Below are 15,475 nucleotides of genomic sequence, written 5' to 3' on the forward strand. Positions count from 1 at the left end.
ATGTTATCCCTTACTTCACTTTATCAGGGGAAAAGTAAATTAATTACAGCAATTTGGTAATTCATTAAAGCGGACACAAACCAAGCTAATAACAAACATCTTAAACGCATACTGTATGTGCATTTCTTGGGAATCAATCCCCTGGTCTTAGTGTTGATATAGCGCAATACTCCACCAGTCGAGCGACGGCTATTGATCTGTTTCCTCATGAACATTTAAGCCAAGTAACTACTCAAGCGCAGATGTGATTTACCCATTCACAGTGGAGTGATGAGTCAAAACCTTCAAAATATTTGTCTATGGAACTGCAAGTGAGAAAAAGCAGACACTCATTGTCTCAGAAAGCTGTCATTATCACTGCATCTGTCCTGTGTCTCTCTACAGACCTTGACCCAGGAAGACTGGAATGTGGTTCTGTATAATGGTATGGCCTCTACCTCTCCGTTGGCGGCTCTTTACTTCGTGGCCCTGATGACCTTTGGGAATTACGTCCTCTTCAACTTATTGGTTGCCATCTTAGTAGAAGGCTTCCAGGCTGAGGTAAGAGGTCAGACTTCGGGCCGGGGAATTATTAGACCTGTGTTCTTTACTTACCAGGAACTTTAATAAAAAATATATTTAACAACAGTGTATGGATGAAAATGTGTGATGATGCCAGATTATGTTACTAACAATAGTCACTGTTTTGGGCACGTAAATTAAACCTCGAAAATGTATTTTATAGTTGATCTGGCTATTTTAAGGTAATTTCGAAAATAAAAAAATATGTCTTTATTTATTCTTTTAAAACCTGTATATGACTCTTTCTTCTGTGAAACACAAAAGAAGATAGTTTGAGAAATGTGTCAATTGGGGACAAAGTTGTTTGTTTACCAACGTTCTTCAAAATATCTTCTTTTGTGTTCTGCAAAAGATAGTAAGTCATCCAGGTTTGAAATGACATGAGGGTGAATAAATGAAAAAAGAATTTACAGTTTTGAACAAACTATTTGTTTAAGTGGATGTATAACGGCTGCATAGGTGTAATTCATTACATCCACTATAAACATATTTGTTTGATGTTTGACAACCAAAAATACTTTTTGTCTTCATTTTAAACTGTTGATTTTTTATCTGTTTCTTTTAAAACACTTATTTTGTGACATTTTTGTTAAGAATGACTGCCATCTTTGTTAGAAATAAATGCCATTAAAGGAACAGTTCACCCAAAAATGAAAATTCTGTCATCATTTACTCCCTCTTAAGTTGTTCCAAGTCTGTGTAAATTTCGTTTTTCTGCTGAACACAAAGAAATATATTTGGAAGAATGCTTGTAGGCAAACAGTTTTGGGGCACTATTGACTTCCATAGTATAGGGAAGAAAACTACTATGGTAGTCAATGGTGCCCCACAACTGTTTAGTTTCCCACATTCTTCAAAATATCTTCTTTTGTGTTTAACAGAAGACATTTATACAGTGTTAGAAGAACTTGAGGGTGAGTAGATTATGACAGATTTTCATTTTTGGTTGAATTGTCCCTCTAAGCTTTGATGTTTTGTAAACAAATGCATCGACTTCCACATTTTTAATTGTCTCTGGGCAACTTCATCCATCAGCTTGTTAAATCCACTCTCTCTGCTTGGTTTTCAACATCAATGCGAATTCTCTACAAGACTGAATTTGATATATTTGGCCATATTGCATTTAATTGAGTTTCACAGAGGGAAATTTTCCTGTAAGATGCTATCAGAGAACAGAAAGTATGGCGCTGTAACACAATTACAGCTCCATACTGCACTGTAACTGTGATACATGGCATTAAAAAGGGATTTCCTTTAGCGCACATGCAAATCAAGAATAGCACGTTCTCCTTTCTCTTTGTGACATGAAAGAGATGGATTGTGTGTTTGTTTGGTTTGTAAGTTTTATTTTCATGTAGATGAGACTCGTCCGTATAAACACACGTCTCGGCTGCAGCTGGTGCGATGATGTGTTTGATAGGAAAACGCTTCGCTCAAATCATTCTGCCTCTCCATTTTTCCTCCATCTTTTCATCTCTGTCTCTCTTTTGTCTGTAAGGTGATATCACACACGTAGACACCGGACACTTCGGATTGTTACACAATGCGTGAATATACACACACACTTTTGATTGTTACTCTGTGAACGCTGGCTATTCTCATTCATACCTTTTTTTTCTGCTCTCTCGTTTACAATAGGAGATTTTAGAGTATGACACCGTGTTCTAACCATTCCCATCAAGAAAGATAAATCCCAGATGAGATCTCGTAAATACTCAGTTATTTCTCCTAGACATCAGTGAGAGCAAATGGAAACTTTTGCTTAAAGGGACAGTTCACCCAAAGATGAAATGTTTGAGTTCATATTATTGAAATCTTCAATAATATCGACTTTTGATTGCAGACTTTGCAATTCTGAGCTCACTTTGGTAACATTGTTGAGATCTCTAACGCAGATTTCTTGATCTTTTTCTAAAACGCAAGAAACTTACCGTAAAGGGACAGTTCACCGCAAAATAAAAACTCTGTCATGAATTATTCAACCTCAAGTTGTTCCAAACCTTTGGCTGAACACAAAGAAAGTATTTGGAAGAATGTTAGCAACTGACAGTTCTAGGTCACCATTGACTACCATAGTAGTTGTAGCAATTATTGTAGAGTTTTGTTGTTCTGTTGAACACAAAATAAGATATTTTGAAGAATTTAGGAAAGCAAACATTCCTGGGGCACCTTTGACTACCATTGTGATATTTTTTACTATGGTAGTCAATGATGTCGGTTGCTAACATTCTTCCAAATATCTTTTTTGAAATTTATAGAGGTTTGGAACAACTTGAGGGTTAGTAAATCATGGCAGAATTTTCATTTTGGGGTGAACTGTCCCTTTACGGTAAGTTTCTTGTGTCTCAGATGTTTCTCTTGATAAAAAGATCAAGAAATCTGCGTTACACATCTCAACAATGTCACCAAAGTGAGCTCAGAATTGCAAAGTCTGCTATCAAAAGTCGATATTATTGAAGATTTCATTAATATGAACTCAAACATTTCTTATCAACTTTGCCCAAATCCAGATTATTATTTTACTTATCAAATCTGCATTCATTCATTTTACACTCTTCATGCACACGATTTGAACAATTGTCTCATTTTTGTTTTTATTTCTTCTAAGCAATTTTGGGAGAAACATCTTAGACTAAGTTGCTACTTAAATGAAACACAACTGAGAACTTCATAAAATTTCCTGAGCTATGAAAGAGCAACCTCGGAGCAATACAATTTTCGACACATTTCCGACATCACCCTTGACCCTGTGCTTAAGATAACTAATATCAGGATTAGGTAATGTCATACCCTGATCTGCCTCTGCAACAGCTTACATAACATCACCTGGGCCACGTGGGTGAGGGAAATAATGTTAACCAACACCCAATTTTCTCATTGAATATCCTTTTTGACTCCGAAATAAATCACATTATGGAGGAAAATGAGTTGTGAAAGCCAGGTCATGTTGACTTTAAAAGCACAAGTGCATGTAGCAGGTGAAGTTCAATAGATATAGAAGAAGAGCGATATAAAAACCAATAAACAGGTTAACTAACCATAAAATTAGAAGAAAGGGAGTTAGAGACCCTTGAAAGATCAAATATAATTGTGTTTGTTCTGCTTTTCCTGCTGCTGGCCTTTGTGTCGTTTATGTTCATGTGTAATCATAATCATTCATTATTATGAATTCTGAATTTTAGGCTTTAAAGTACCAGTGATATAAAAAATTACAATGCCTGTTTTTTCATGAAATATTGCAGCGTTTATTGTAAATAGTTTATCAATGTGGGTCATTCTCTTTTTTTTAATAGTGTGCTCTCATAAACTTCAGTTAAACTCTGAAAATGCACTTCCGTCCTGTAATGACTATCGATCTTAAATGACGTATGTCAGACGGCTTAGGCGGAGCATCAGTTAACTCCTCCCCTTCAACTGTCAGTGTGCTGCCAGTTCCATTTCAAAATGCAACGCCTGCACTTATACGTCAAATCGCTGAGAAAGATGAAAGCCACGCCCACTATTTTTTTCATTTAAAATTCCATTTCACTCGGAAATGCATCAAAACTTCTTAAATGTCATCTCTCTCTCTCTCTCTTAGGGTGATGCCAGCAGGTCAGAGACTAGTGATGACATGTCTTCTGACTTTGGTGATGAGGACAAACTGAGAGAGCTGCTGAACTCAGGTGTGTAAGTGTGTGATGAATTTATGCGTTTCTTTTCATATCTGATGTTGGATCTCTGTTTGATATCTAGGATCAGAATTGAAAATGCAGACATTAATGCCCTTATCCAACGGACACCTGGAACCCCGAGCATCCATGCCACCGCACAAAATGCACGCACAACTCACCGCCACGCCCAGAACTGAAGTGTCACACGTCTACAGCCAATCACGTCGCAACAGCAACACCTCCACCGAACCACATGACCAGAGATCCCTGGTGAGAAAATGCTGCGACATGGATAGTAACAAAAACACAATATACCTCAAAACAGGTTTTTCATGGGATTGTTGATATGGGAAATATTTTTAAATCATTTCAATCTATTATGGTCACGATTCATTGCATATTGTCACACAGTTTGTTGGTCTGTTGTAGTCCAGTCTTTGGGGAAGTCGTCGATCCAGTTGGAACAGTCTCGGCCACGCCCCCAGTCTGATCAGACGGGCCCAGTCAGGAGAGCGCGAGTCGCTGCTTTCAGGAGCGGGACAAGACAGCATGGATGACAACCTGTCAGATGATGGGAAATCCAGCAGGACTGGCAGTCTGGGCGGAGTCTCGTGTCTAGGGTCCTTTGATTTGCCAGAGCTCCTGCAGGTTCCACGCCCATATTTGGAGTGTAACGGGAGATTAGACGGAGGACATCCATCCTCTCCGAACGTTACGCGCCCGGAGTTACCATCCACACAGGGGGCGGAGGATGAGGACTTTGAAGAGGTGATACCCTGTTTTTACATTTTAATGAACGCTTAATTGATATGATACGTACTCAATATTCACTGAAAACTTGATTGTTTTGTTAAAAAGTCTGTCGATAAATTTTGGATTTTTTGTGATTATGGGATCGACCAATAGTAATAATTTCATATTGACCAAAATTTGATTGTTACAATTTTTCAATGAATTGAATTGGTTCAGATGTTTATGTTTATTTATTATGGTTTGATGAATGCATCATACACAATCACAACATAATAACAAAAACAAACACTAAACACATACCAATACATCAACAAACAAAAACCCCCCCACAAAATTACTCTAATGGCCAAGTAAACATTCAGCCAAAAATACTCATTGACAGATTCAATTAAGTAAACATCAAATAAAACAAGTATAAATAAATAATAATCCAGGGTAAATATAAACAAAAGCAGTGACAGATTCAATACCAGGACATTCACGAGGTTGTGCTGCTGTCACTTAGCATTAAAAACTTTGTAATGGCAAATTTATTTATAAATGAAACCCAGATGGCACTTTTAAAATTTCATTTGCACTCATGCAGAACAAAGTGTTGCGATGTCAGATTAAGTTATTGCATAAAGGTGATATTTAGTTTGGAACAGATTGTTCCAAATCTGTATAAATGTCTTTGTTCTGCTAAACACAAAGGAAGATATTTGAAAGAATGTCAGTATGCGAGCCGATCACATAAATACCATGGGAGTCAATGAGGGACAAGATCTGCTCAGTTACTGACATTCTTTAAAATATCTTCCTTTGTGTTTAGCAGAACAAAGATATTTATACAGGTTTGAAACAATCTGAGGGTGAGTCAATGATGACAGAATTTTCATTTTTGAGTGACGTATCCCAAAATGTTTGTATGTTTTAATGTGAGTTACATCTGTTTAATTAATATCTAATATTGTAAATGCATATTGCATAAATTCATGTTGAACTGATTTGTATCTCTGTGTGTTTTATTTAGAGTTGGTTTGTGATTGTGAAGAGACTGTTGGAGCCATATAAACCGCAGTGGTGTAGAGATCATGAGGACTGGTCCCTCTACCTCTTCTCTCCTCATAATAAGTGAGAACCCACACACGCCAGTCACACGCACTACACGTGATGAATGCTGCGCTTGCACATTTTCATGATTCTAACTCTCGCTCTCTCTCTCGCTGTGCAGGTTCCGTATTCACTGTCAGAAGATCATCACTCATAAGATGTTTGATCATATTGTCCTGTTCTTCATTTTCCTCAACTGCATTACAATCGCTCTGGAGAGACCAGATATTCAACAAGACAGCACTGTAAATACAACCACACACACTCGTTTTAACACTTACATTATTCTAGCAGTTTAGAACCACACTATAAGGATAAAAGTATTGGGACGCCCATAATGAACAAGTTTTGACTGCTTTAGTCATTTCCATGAGAACAAATCTTAATGCTACAGCATATAATGATATTGTGTGGAAGAACTTGACAGATTTTTTACTATACTTATGACTAGATACAGTACACTAGATAGGCCAAGTATAGAAAACTGACACATAAAATATAACTAATGTAATATTTATAAAGTTGTTCATATGTTATGTGATGTCAGTTGTCGTTGAAGTGTTTAATAGTGAACAGTTAACCTTCCTCATGTGTGGTGAAATCAATATATGCACAGCCTCAAGTCATTTATTGCTGTTTTAAAATGGCCACAACAGCAGTATGTTAATACACACCAGTGTTTAATGAATAATTAATTGTTTTATAACAATGGCTTGTTCTTTATCAGACCACTCTCAGACTGTACACTCTCAAAAAGAGCTGTACAGCTGGGTAAAACATTAAGAAATCATTCCAAATTTCCATTTAATCAGCATTTCTAGATGTATTGTGGTCAGTTCAGTCCAGTATCTGTTGAATTTCATCAAAATCAAACTTCAGGAGTGACATTATGTCATCCAACAGCAATGTGAAAGACCGCATGACAAGACACAAAATCCAGATAATTTTTTAAAACTTTTCCTAAATACAAGTACAATATTTCTGTTGTATTGCTTAAAAGTGGATATGAACTTGTTTCTTTGCAGTAATTTGATGTCTGAAAGAATACAGAGCATCTTTTCTGTTATTTTCCCGTTTCTCCAGTTGTCATTTTCTGCAAAAAAATGCGAATAGAAACAATATTTTTATTTGAAATTTGGTGGAAATATTGTTAGTAGTTCACAAAATGAAACAAAAATAATAATTGTACCTGAACACATGAACTGTTTGACCCGTTGCTTTATATAGTCACATTATGACATCCCATTAGCCGGACATAAACGAGAACACTTGAAAGCCGCTCATTTATCGCTCTATAACAGATGTGCTGCTCGACTTGTCATTTCACGTGACATTTATATTATTTATATTCATTTTACAGGAGCGGGTTTTTCTCAAAGTTTCCAACTACATCTTCACTCTGATCTTTGTCGCCGAGATGACAATGAAGGTAAAACATGACCTGTATTGAGTAAACATCAGTTTAGTTCCTAAACATACATGAGTATTTGTTTTTATTTGTTTTAATAACATGTTATGAATGTGACGCTGTCATAGGTGGTTTCTCTCGGGCTGTATGCTGGGCCGGGCTCATACCTGAAGAGCAGTTGGAATGTTCTAGATGGTTTCCTGGTGTTTGTGTCCTTGGTGGACATCTTAGTGTCTCTCGCATCCTCTGGGGGGAACAGAATTCTGGGAATCTTGAGGGTTCTTCGACTGCTCAGGACGCTAAGACCCCTCAGGTAAAATTGTGTGTATTTGTATAGCACAATGAGTCTGTCATGATGTTGAAGATACACTCAGTGGAGTGGTGCAGGAATGATGTAATTTTGTAGGCCAACCCGGTTGGTAGCTCCGCATTGGCTCCCTCGACCGAAAGCCTATGCATTAATCCCATAGACTTTTGGAAGATAGCAAAAAATAAGCTCTGTGATTAACAAAGTTTTATGATGTTTACACGTTTTGTCTTTACAAATTAACACAACATTTGTTACTTTTGAAACCTAAATACAATCGGCATCAGTAAACAGCTAACATGAGGCTATAAACAGACTACACTACGGTCACTCAATATCAACATCGCCACCACCAAGCCTCCGACAACTCTTTCAAACTTTATTAAAATCTTGTTCCCTGGTAAGGAATTTCTCCATGAATGAATCCCCATTCACGTTTTTAGAGATTTAGACCCATGTTACATTGTTTGTGAGATTTTTATGCACGATGATGTCTAACATCCCCGCCAAAGGATGTAGTCACTTTTAGCATTTGTTAGAACCGCCGTTTTAAAGACACAATAAAGCTTTAAAAAATGACAAGCCGGTTTCGAGAGGTTTTGTGAACCACGGATCTTATTTCAGGCGATTTACCAAATACCCATTCAAAAAAAACTTTGGGGCGATGGAACCGGAAGTGCTAAAAAACGAACTCGCTTCCGGGGTTCGCATACAAAAATACGTAATCTCTGAGGCACTCTATTGATACTCAGAAAGGAAATTATGTCATAATTTGTGCATCATATCATTTTGAATCTGTTCTTATGTTTTGGGAATAGAACACAAAAGATGCTAATCAGAAATAGCTAGCGAGCTTGTCTGTGAAAATGGAATTTAATCTGTATAAGGAACAGATTCAATTTATGAAATTATTTGCAGAAAATCTTCCGCTTCATAGCTCTCAAATCTATATTAAAACCTGCATGCACCGTGTACAGAGCACAAAAAATGCTCTGCAACAAGAAAGTCAATAACAAAATTTGTGACACGCGAGGAAGTAGAATTTCAGGTCTGTTCTCCCAAAAATGCACATTTGGTTGTCGCTGTCCGTGGTGCTGAAGTCTTATTTTCCTGTCATGTCAGAACAAAAAAACTGCACAGATGGGCTCATTGTATAATTCACAAAGAGTGATATGTCCCACTATGCAGACTATTCAGTTCAAGGCTAACGCCAAAGCACATGTATCAGCCTGTTGTGTGCTGAGCTTTTGTTTATTAATGGTTGCTTTCTAGGTGTGCGGTTTTACCTTGAGTCCAGCACACTGAATATGTATGTGTTTGTGTTTGTTATCAGGGTTATAAGCAGAGCCCCTGGACTCAAGCTGGTTGTTGAAACATTGATCACATCTCTCCGACCCATTGGAAATATTGTTCTGATTTGTTGCGCTTTCTTCATTGTCTTTGGCATTCTGGGAGTTCAGGTATAAACATTGACAATCATTTTTGGTGACTTCATTTTGGCATATGCTAACAATAAACAAACACAAGTACAACTGTTCATATTAGTTAATTGTGCATTAAAGGGATAGTTCACCCAAAAATAAAAATTCTGTCATCATTTACTCTTTTGTCATTTCATACCTATATGTCTGTTTTTCTTCTGCAGAACACACAAGAAGCTATTTTGAAGAATGTAAGTAACCAAACAACATTGACCCCCATTGACTTCTATTGTATGGACACAAAACCAATGCAAGTCAATGGGTACCACTGTTGTTCTGTTACCAGCATTCTTTAAAATACCATCTTGTGTGTTCTGCAGAAGAAAGTGAATAAATGATGACAGGATTTTTATTTTTTGGTGAAATATCCCTTTAACAAATGTTAAAACTTGATGTATTAGAAAATGCTAAAATTGCCATTAACTGAGTTTAATAATTTTTATTGTTAGTTCATGGTAGTTAATGCGTGTTAACAAATACAACCTTATTGTGAAGTGTTACCTACTGTATTTCTTATCATAATCTGGTTTGTATTTTTGATGTAAAGGACCTATTTTTTCTACCGACACAGTTTGATCTGTTGCGATTTCTATATTTGGGTGATGTCTATATGCAAAATGTTTTTGTTTCTCTTAGCTTTTCAAGGGCAAGTTCTATCATTGTGAAGGCTTTGACACTAGAAATATCACAAATAAATCCGATTGCCTTCAGGCTAAATACAGATGGGTCCGCAGGAAGTATAACTTTGATAACCTGGGTCAGGTAAGACATCTATGCGTATACACTCAACTTTCCCTTTAATAACCAGTTTAATAAAAACCAACCGCATCTGTCCTTACAAAAAATTGTGATGTTACCATGATTTAGTGATCATATCAGATAATAATATAAAAGATATATATTTTCAGTTAAAATGTATTTGTTTTGTTATGGAAAGTTGTTTGTGAGAACCAAAATAAAAATGAAAATATTATCACATGATGCAAAGTAGTTTGCAAAAGTGATATCCAAGACTACCTGGTACAATACCATTTTACGTTTTTATAAGTGCAATGTGGTTTCATTGGTTAGCCTCGACAGTGTATCTTTTTATTTGTAGTTTTGATTTTATTCGCCTTCAATAATGTTGATAATGCTTGTGTTGATTTTGCTTCACAGGCTCTGATGTCATTGTTTGTCCTGTCCTCTAAAGACGGATGGGTTAACATCATGTATGACGGTTTAGATGCAGTGGCCGTAGATGTACAGGTGTGTGTGTATTCGTCAGATAACTCTTTACACAATGTGAAAGTGATTGTCCGAATCTCTCCGGTAGAACAAAAACACAGGCACCAGTAGTGTTTACAGTTTTTTTGTTCCCAGAATCCCTCAGGTGACACAGTCACAAAAGGAGGCAGGAGGTATTTAGGTAAAACGAGTGTCTGATTAATTCAGCTTTGGATTGGAGAGAGAGAGAGGACACCAAAATGAGCAGGTTGAGAAGAAGAGACAGTGCATTCATCATTTAATCCCAGAGAGACTCTCTCTCTCTCTCTCTCTCTCTCTCTCTCTCTCTCTCTCTCTCATGCACACACACATTCGCCACATACAGTAACACAGCCAGTACAATTCCAACTCTTCTGTAATGAGACAAATAGGATGTTTCCATTTCTTTGTGCAATGGCTTCCTTTCACATTTCCTGTCTGTGCTTTCCTGCCGATAAGCCCTCTCATCATCCGGACCGTTTTGCACTTTACAGGAACTTGAAATTGAGTTTTTTTCGCCGTCGTTCATTATTGAAAATTTCATCTTTGTAATGGAACACGATCACCACCTTGTATCGTATGTCAAAATTTTTAAATCCCTTTCTCTTTTTTCCTTCTTCCGTTTATAGCCCATTAAGAATCATAATCCCTGGATGCTTCTGTATTTCATCTCTTTCCTGCTGATCGTCAGCTTCTTCGTGCTGAACATGTTTGTCGGCGTGGTGGTGGAGAACTTCCACAAGTGCAGACAGGACCAGGAGGAGGAGGAGGCCCGGCGTCGGGAGGAGAAGAGGCAGAAACGTATGGAGAAGAAACGCAGGAGTGAGTGTGTTCGTTTTTGGTATCTGTCGTGTCCCAAGTTTTGAAATCGTCGTTTGATTGGTTGAATTCTAGACGTGTGTGTCGTGTTCTTTTACGGGCCTCCTGGAAACAAAACGAAATGTGATTGTTTGCTTGGTCAAACAGTCTCTTGGGTGGTCTAGTCCAGACCTTCTGTCTGTCTACTACACTACACTAACATAAGTTTACAGATATATACTACATATCCAATAGTACAGTGGTTTGGTGACCAACAGGGATTTAATTGCTCATAGGAAAATGAGTAATCATTTTTGCAGTCGTATTCCTCAAAAGGCCTTTGACTTTGTTTGACTTGGCAGCATTTAATTAGACAGGAGACACATAATTATAAAGTGGGAATTAAATAATTTACTCAATGAAATACTGTTAGGACTCACTACGACCTCTTTTGAAAGGGCTTGTGTCTGATAACACATTGGGGGAATTTGAAATGGTACAGTAGCTAAAATGGAACGTTTTAAATTATAAAATGATTAGTTCCTGTCCTTGATTCTGATTGGTCAAGAGCTGTGATTTATTCGAAATAAAGCTATGACTGCTTCACATAATGATTCTGTGTGTCACTACGAACCCTTAGCAACGTAAACGAAACATTCTGTTGTTGTTTACAGTCATCAGGGACTATTTTTCCAGCGGAAGGAATTTGGTTTTAAGTCATTTTTCTTCATGAAAGTTGCATTGATACTTATTTTTCGAATTTTAATATTTGTATTTTGTTGTAACTGTTTTATAAAAGCAATAAGGTACTGGAGGCTAGTGCTTTATTGTCAATAAATCCCAGCTGAAAATGTTTCACTTGGCTTTGTGCCTAACAACTCCTTTCAGCTGTGATTTATTCACAATAAAGCTAATAGCTTTGCAGTGTTGTAATGTAACAAAGTACAAATACTTCGTTACTGTACTTAAGTAGAATTTTCACATATCTGTACTTTACTTCGTTATTTATATTTCTGACAACTTTCACTTTTACTCCACTACATTTCCTAAATAAAATGTGTACTTTTACTCCGATACATTTCTCCTAACCATCTTCATTACTCGTTACTACAAATTAAAGAATTTTCAGAAGAAATTTGAGTTGGTGACGAAATGCCTGTTTGTTGTCATGTCAACCGCCAAGCACGAAGAAGAAGAAGTCCTGCTTGTCCGGGCATGTCACATTATTGATGCCATCATGGAAGCACCTGCTGCAGGCTCTGCTGCTAACGTTACCACTCCGGTAGCGGATGACGAGCATCTCGACTTGGCGAACTTGGTGAACTCAGTGGTGGTGACAAAGATAACGTTACACACCCGTGGCCGTATGTGCAAGAAATATTTTTGTACATTGGAGTGAAAAATTCTTCCTACCGGATTAAGTGCGGGTTTCCATCACTCTGGTTTTATTCGCATTTTGAAGTTTCGCATCAGAAACGAGTGATGGAAACGCCAAATTTCGAATTAAAAACCCTTAATTCGCAAAAAAGTTTTTACGCTCACTTGAGGTGGTTTTTCATTTTTGCGAAAAAGGGTTAATGCGAGTAATGGGAGATGGAAATGCATTTGCTGAATAAATTCCTCCAAAAAGTCACGTAACTGCACTATGAGACGGCCGGTGTAACCTGACTAACCAGAGTAAGATCTTGTGACACAGCATCAGAAATGTTGTGATGGTCATTTTTAATGACCTGTTATTTCTGTAATTGCCTCTTAGAACTGTCACTGTGTTTCCCGAACAGCAGGCATCCACAAAAGCACCGCATTTATTGAGTTTCCTATCGTCTGCTTGCGCAAGTATTATTATATATGAAAACTATTATATTCAGTGGCTTCTCTTACTTTTCTTATTGATATTTAGTTCCAGTTTATTAGGAAGTGACGGTTGACTAGTTGGATGGAAACGGTGCTTATTCGCAAATGTTTTATGCAATATTCCAATTTTGCGCATAAGCTAAATTCGCAACTTTGGATGGAAACCCGGTATGCCTACCGAGAGTCACTGAAATATTGGCATTAAAAAACTCCCCGTCCAACCTGAAGAAGCACATCGAGGTAGGTTAAATTAATTTTCATTCAGTGAAGCCATAATGTCAACGTTATTTAAGATGAATTAGTTATCATAAGCCTGTTCAGATATCTGGCTAACGTGATGGCCAGGCTAACGTGTGCTTAACTTTTCTGATTAGCCAATGTGCAGATATTTAACAACACCCATGATTTTCCCTCCGAATTAATTCAACACATAATACTGAAATGGTTAATAACGGTTTCTGGTATAGCCTAAGTGGCGGCCAAATATTTCCTAGGTAAATTAGCGTTACACCGGTGGAGGGATTTTTTTTTTAGACCACATTAGGCTAATTAATGGCAGGTTACAGAGGAGCGTTCTGGATTACTCACGTCTTCAAAAGCACCATGCATTTTGTTGAACTTGAGATTTGCTTTGATTTAATTACCTCAAAATTCTAACCGTTCACTTTTTTTAAGTACCTTTACTTTTACTTTTAATACTTAAGTACATTTTATATCAGACAATTACTTTTGATACTTAAGTACACTAAATGTCAGGTACTTTAAGACTTTTACTCAAGTAATATTTTAAAGGGTGACTTTAACTTCTACCAAAGTCATTTTCTGGTAAGATACTTGTACTTTTACTCAAGTATTGCTTTCAAGTACTTTATACAAGACTGTAGCTTTGTAGTTGCATAGCGGCCAACGCTTCCGTTACAGCCCCATACGTTAGTGGCCAACGCCTCCATTCCGGACCCATACGTTAGCGGCCCGCCGGGAAAACGCCCGGTACGCCAGATGGCCAGTCCGCCCCTGGACGAGTCGCAGTTTGCTTCTTTGCTTCCATGTGTTTTTTACTTTTTACATGTGATTACGTAGCGTGGCAACAAGTTCTGTATCATATGCCACAGAGAGCCGTAACTTTCAATAAAAGCATGACGCTCGCTCTTCTAAAGACCTCGCGCTCTGGGTAAAAAGCACGCGAATTGAGAGCCTGTTGGCTTTTGACATGATGTTGGGCTGCCGACTCGAGAGGTTACCATATAACGTTGTTTGCCGTTGATTAGTGTCGTGACGCGGCTTGCCCATAGCACTGCATGCGTGTATTGGCCAGGACAACCTGAAATATTCATATATATTATGATGTTTTTAATGATCAAATGTTGGTGAAGGGTAAGATACCTGGTGAGCCACATGATTTTTGAAAAGAGCCACAGGTTCCCGACCACTGCTATAGACGTTTCATCTGACGCACACACCTGTCCAGAAGTTAACTTCCAGTCTGTGTTCGTTTATCGGTCTGGCTAGTGGCTAATAATAGTATTTATATTTTAATTAATTTGTATTAATATTAATTATATTTATATTTTATTGTATGTTCATTTTATTAAATAAAACATTTGTTGAATGGGTCGTGTAACTTTGTCACATTTAAGTTTAGCCAAGTAACAGTTTTCTACAAAATAATACTGGCTAGACATACTTTTAACTTGCTAGCTAATGTCATTTACTTGTTATTTCTTTTGCTTGTTATCAGAATTAGTCTACAGGGACTCTTTACTTTGTGGATGTGCACCGGAAGTTAAGTTTGGGCCATAAAAGCGTGCATACGCACTAACGTTTGTTTCTGTCATTGCTTTGAAACTGCCTATAGACCCCTTCAGAAAATATAAACAATGTCCAACTTTGGTCCAGAAGAACTGTTTCAGTTTTTTAACACTACATCAGTCTTGCGTGTGCACAAACTGGTACAAACTAAAGTGAGTATTTTAGAGACATTTTAGTATGAATATGGTTATAATCTGTTACCATGGTGTTCCTAAAATTACCATGCTATTTTCTGACCACTGTTGTAGCCACCAGTTATTTTTATAAGGGGAAACTGTAAACTGAATTAACAATTATATAGTAGCTATCTAAAAACCTCTCTCTCTCTCTCTCCCTGTCTCTCATATACGCAAAACTCTTCTCAAAGACACCTTGAGCGTTCATGGAGCAGTGATGGATGTGGGGGGATGTTTGGCGGGACACTTTTAATGTCCATTCAATGACTTGACTGTTTCCTAACTGTGATCACACACACACACACGCTGCCGTGTTAGCAATTTACAGGACGGATAAA

The 15,475-nt window shown here is 37.4% G+C and overlaps 1 protein-coding gene across 1 annotated transcript in view; it reads left to right on the forward strand.

Moving 5' to 3' along the window:
- cacna1hb (calcium channel, voltage-dependent, T type, alpha 1H subunit b) overlaps nucleotides 1–15,475 on the forward strand; it is a 47,614-nt gene that overhangs the window by 23,079 nt on the left and 9,060 nt on the right. The window contains exons 12-23 of the mRNA XM_057332321.1: nucleotides 385–540; nucleotides 4,142–4,226; nucleotides 4,297–4,484; nucleotides 4,644–4,982; nucleotides 5,980–6,080; nucleotides 6,181–6,304; nucleotides 7,420–7,488; nucleotides 7,596–7,780; nucleotides 9,108–9,234; nucleotides 9,892–10,017; nucleotides 10,414–10,503; nucleotides 11,130–11,322. Of these exons, the coding sequence (XP_057188304.1) occupies nucleotides 385–540; nucleotides 4,142–4,226; nucleotides 4,297–4,484; nucleotides 4,644–4,982; nucleotides 5,980–6,080; nucleotides 6,181–6,304; nucleotides 7,420–7,488; nucleotides 7,596–7,780; nucleotides 9,108–9,234; nucleotides 9,892–10,017; nucleotides 10,414–10,503; nucleotides 11,130–11,322 (1,783 nt within the window). The remainder of the gene's footprint in view (nucleotides 1–384; nucleotides 541–4,141; nucleotides 4,227–4,296; nucleotides 4,485–4,643; nucleotides 4,983–5,979; nucleotides 6,081–6,180; nucleotides 6,305–7,419; nucleotides 7,489–7,595; nucleotides 7,781–9,107; nucleotides 9,235–9,891; nucleotides 10,018–10,413; nucleotides 10,504–11,129; nucleotides 11,323–15,475) is intronic.

This window comes from Triplophysa rosa, linkage group LG4 (genome assembly GCF_024868665.1).
Source record: "Triplophysa rosa linkage group LG4, Trosa_1v2, whole genome shotgun sequence".
NCBI classification, from domain to species: domain Eukaryota; kingdom Metazoa; phylum Chordata; class Actinopteri; order Cypriniformes; family Nemacheilidae; genus Triplophysa; species Triplophysa rosa.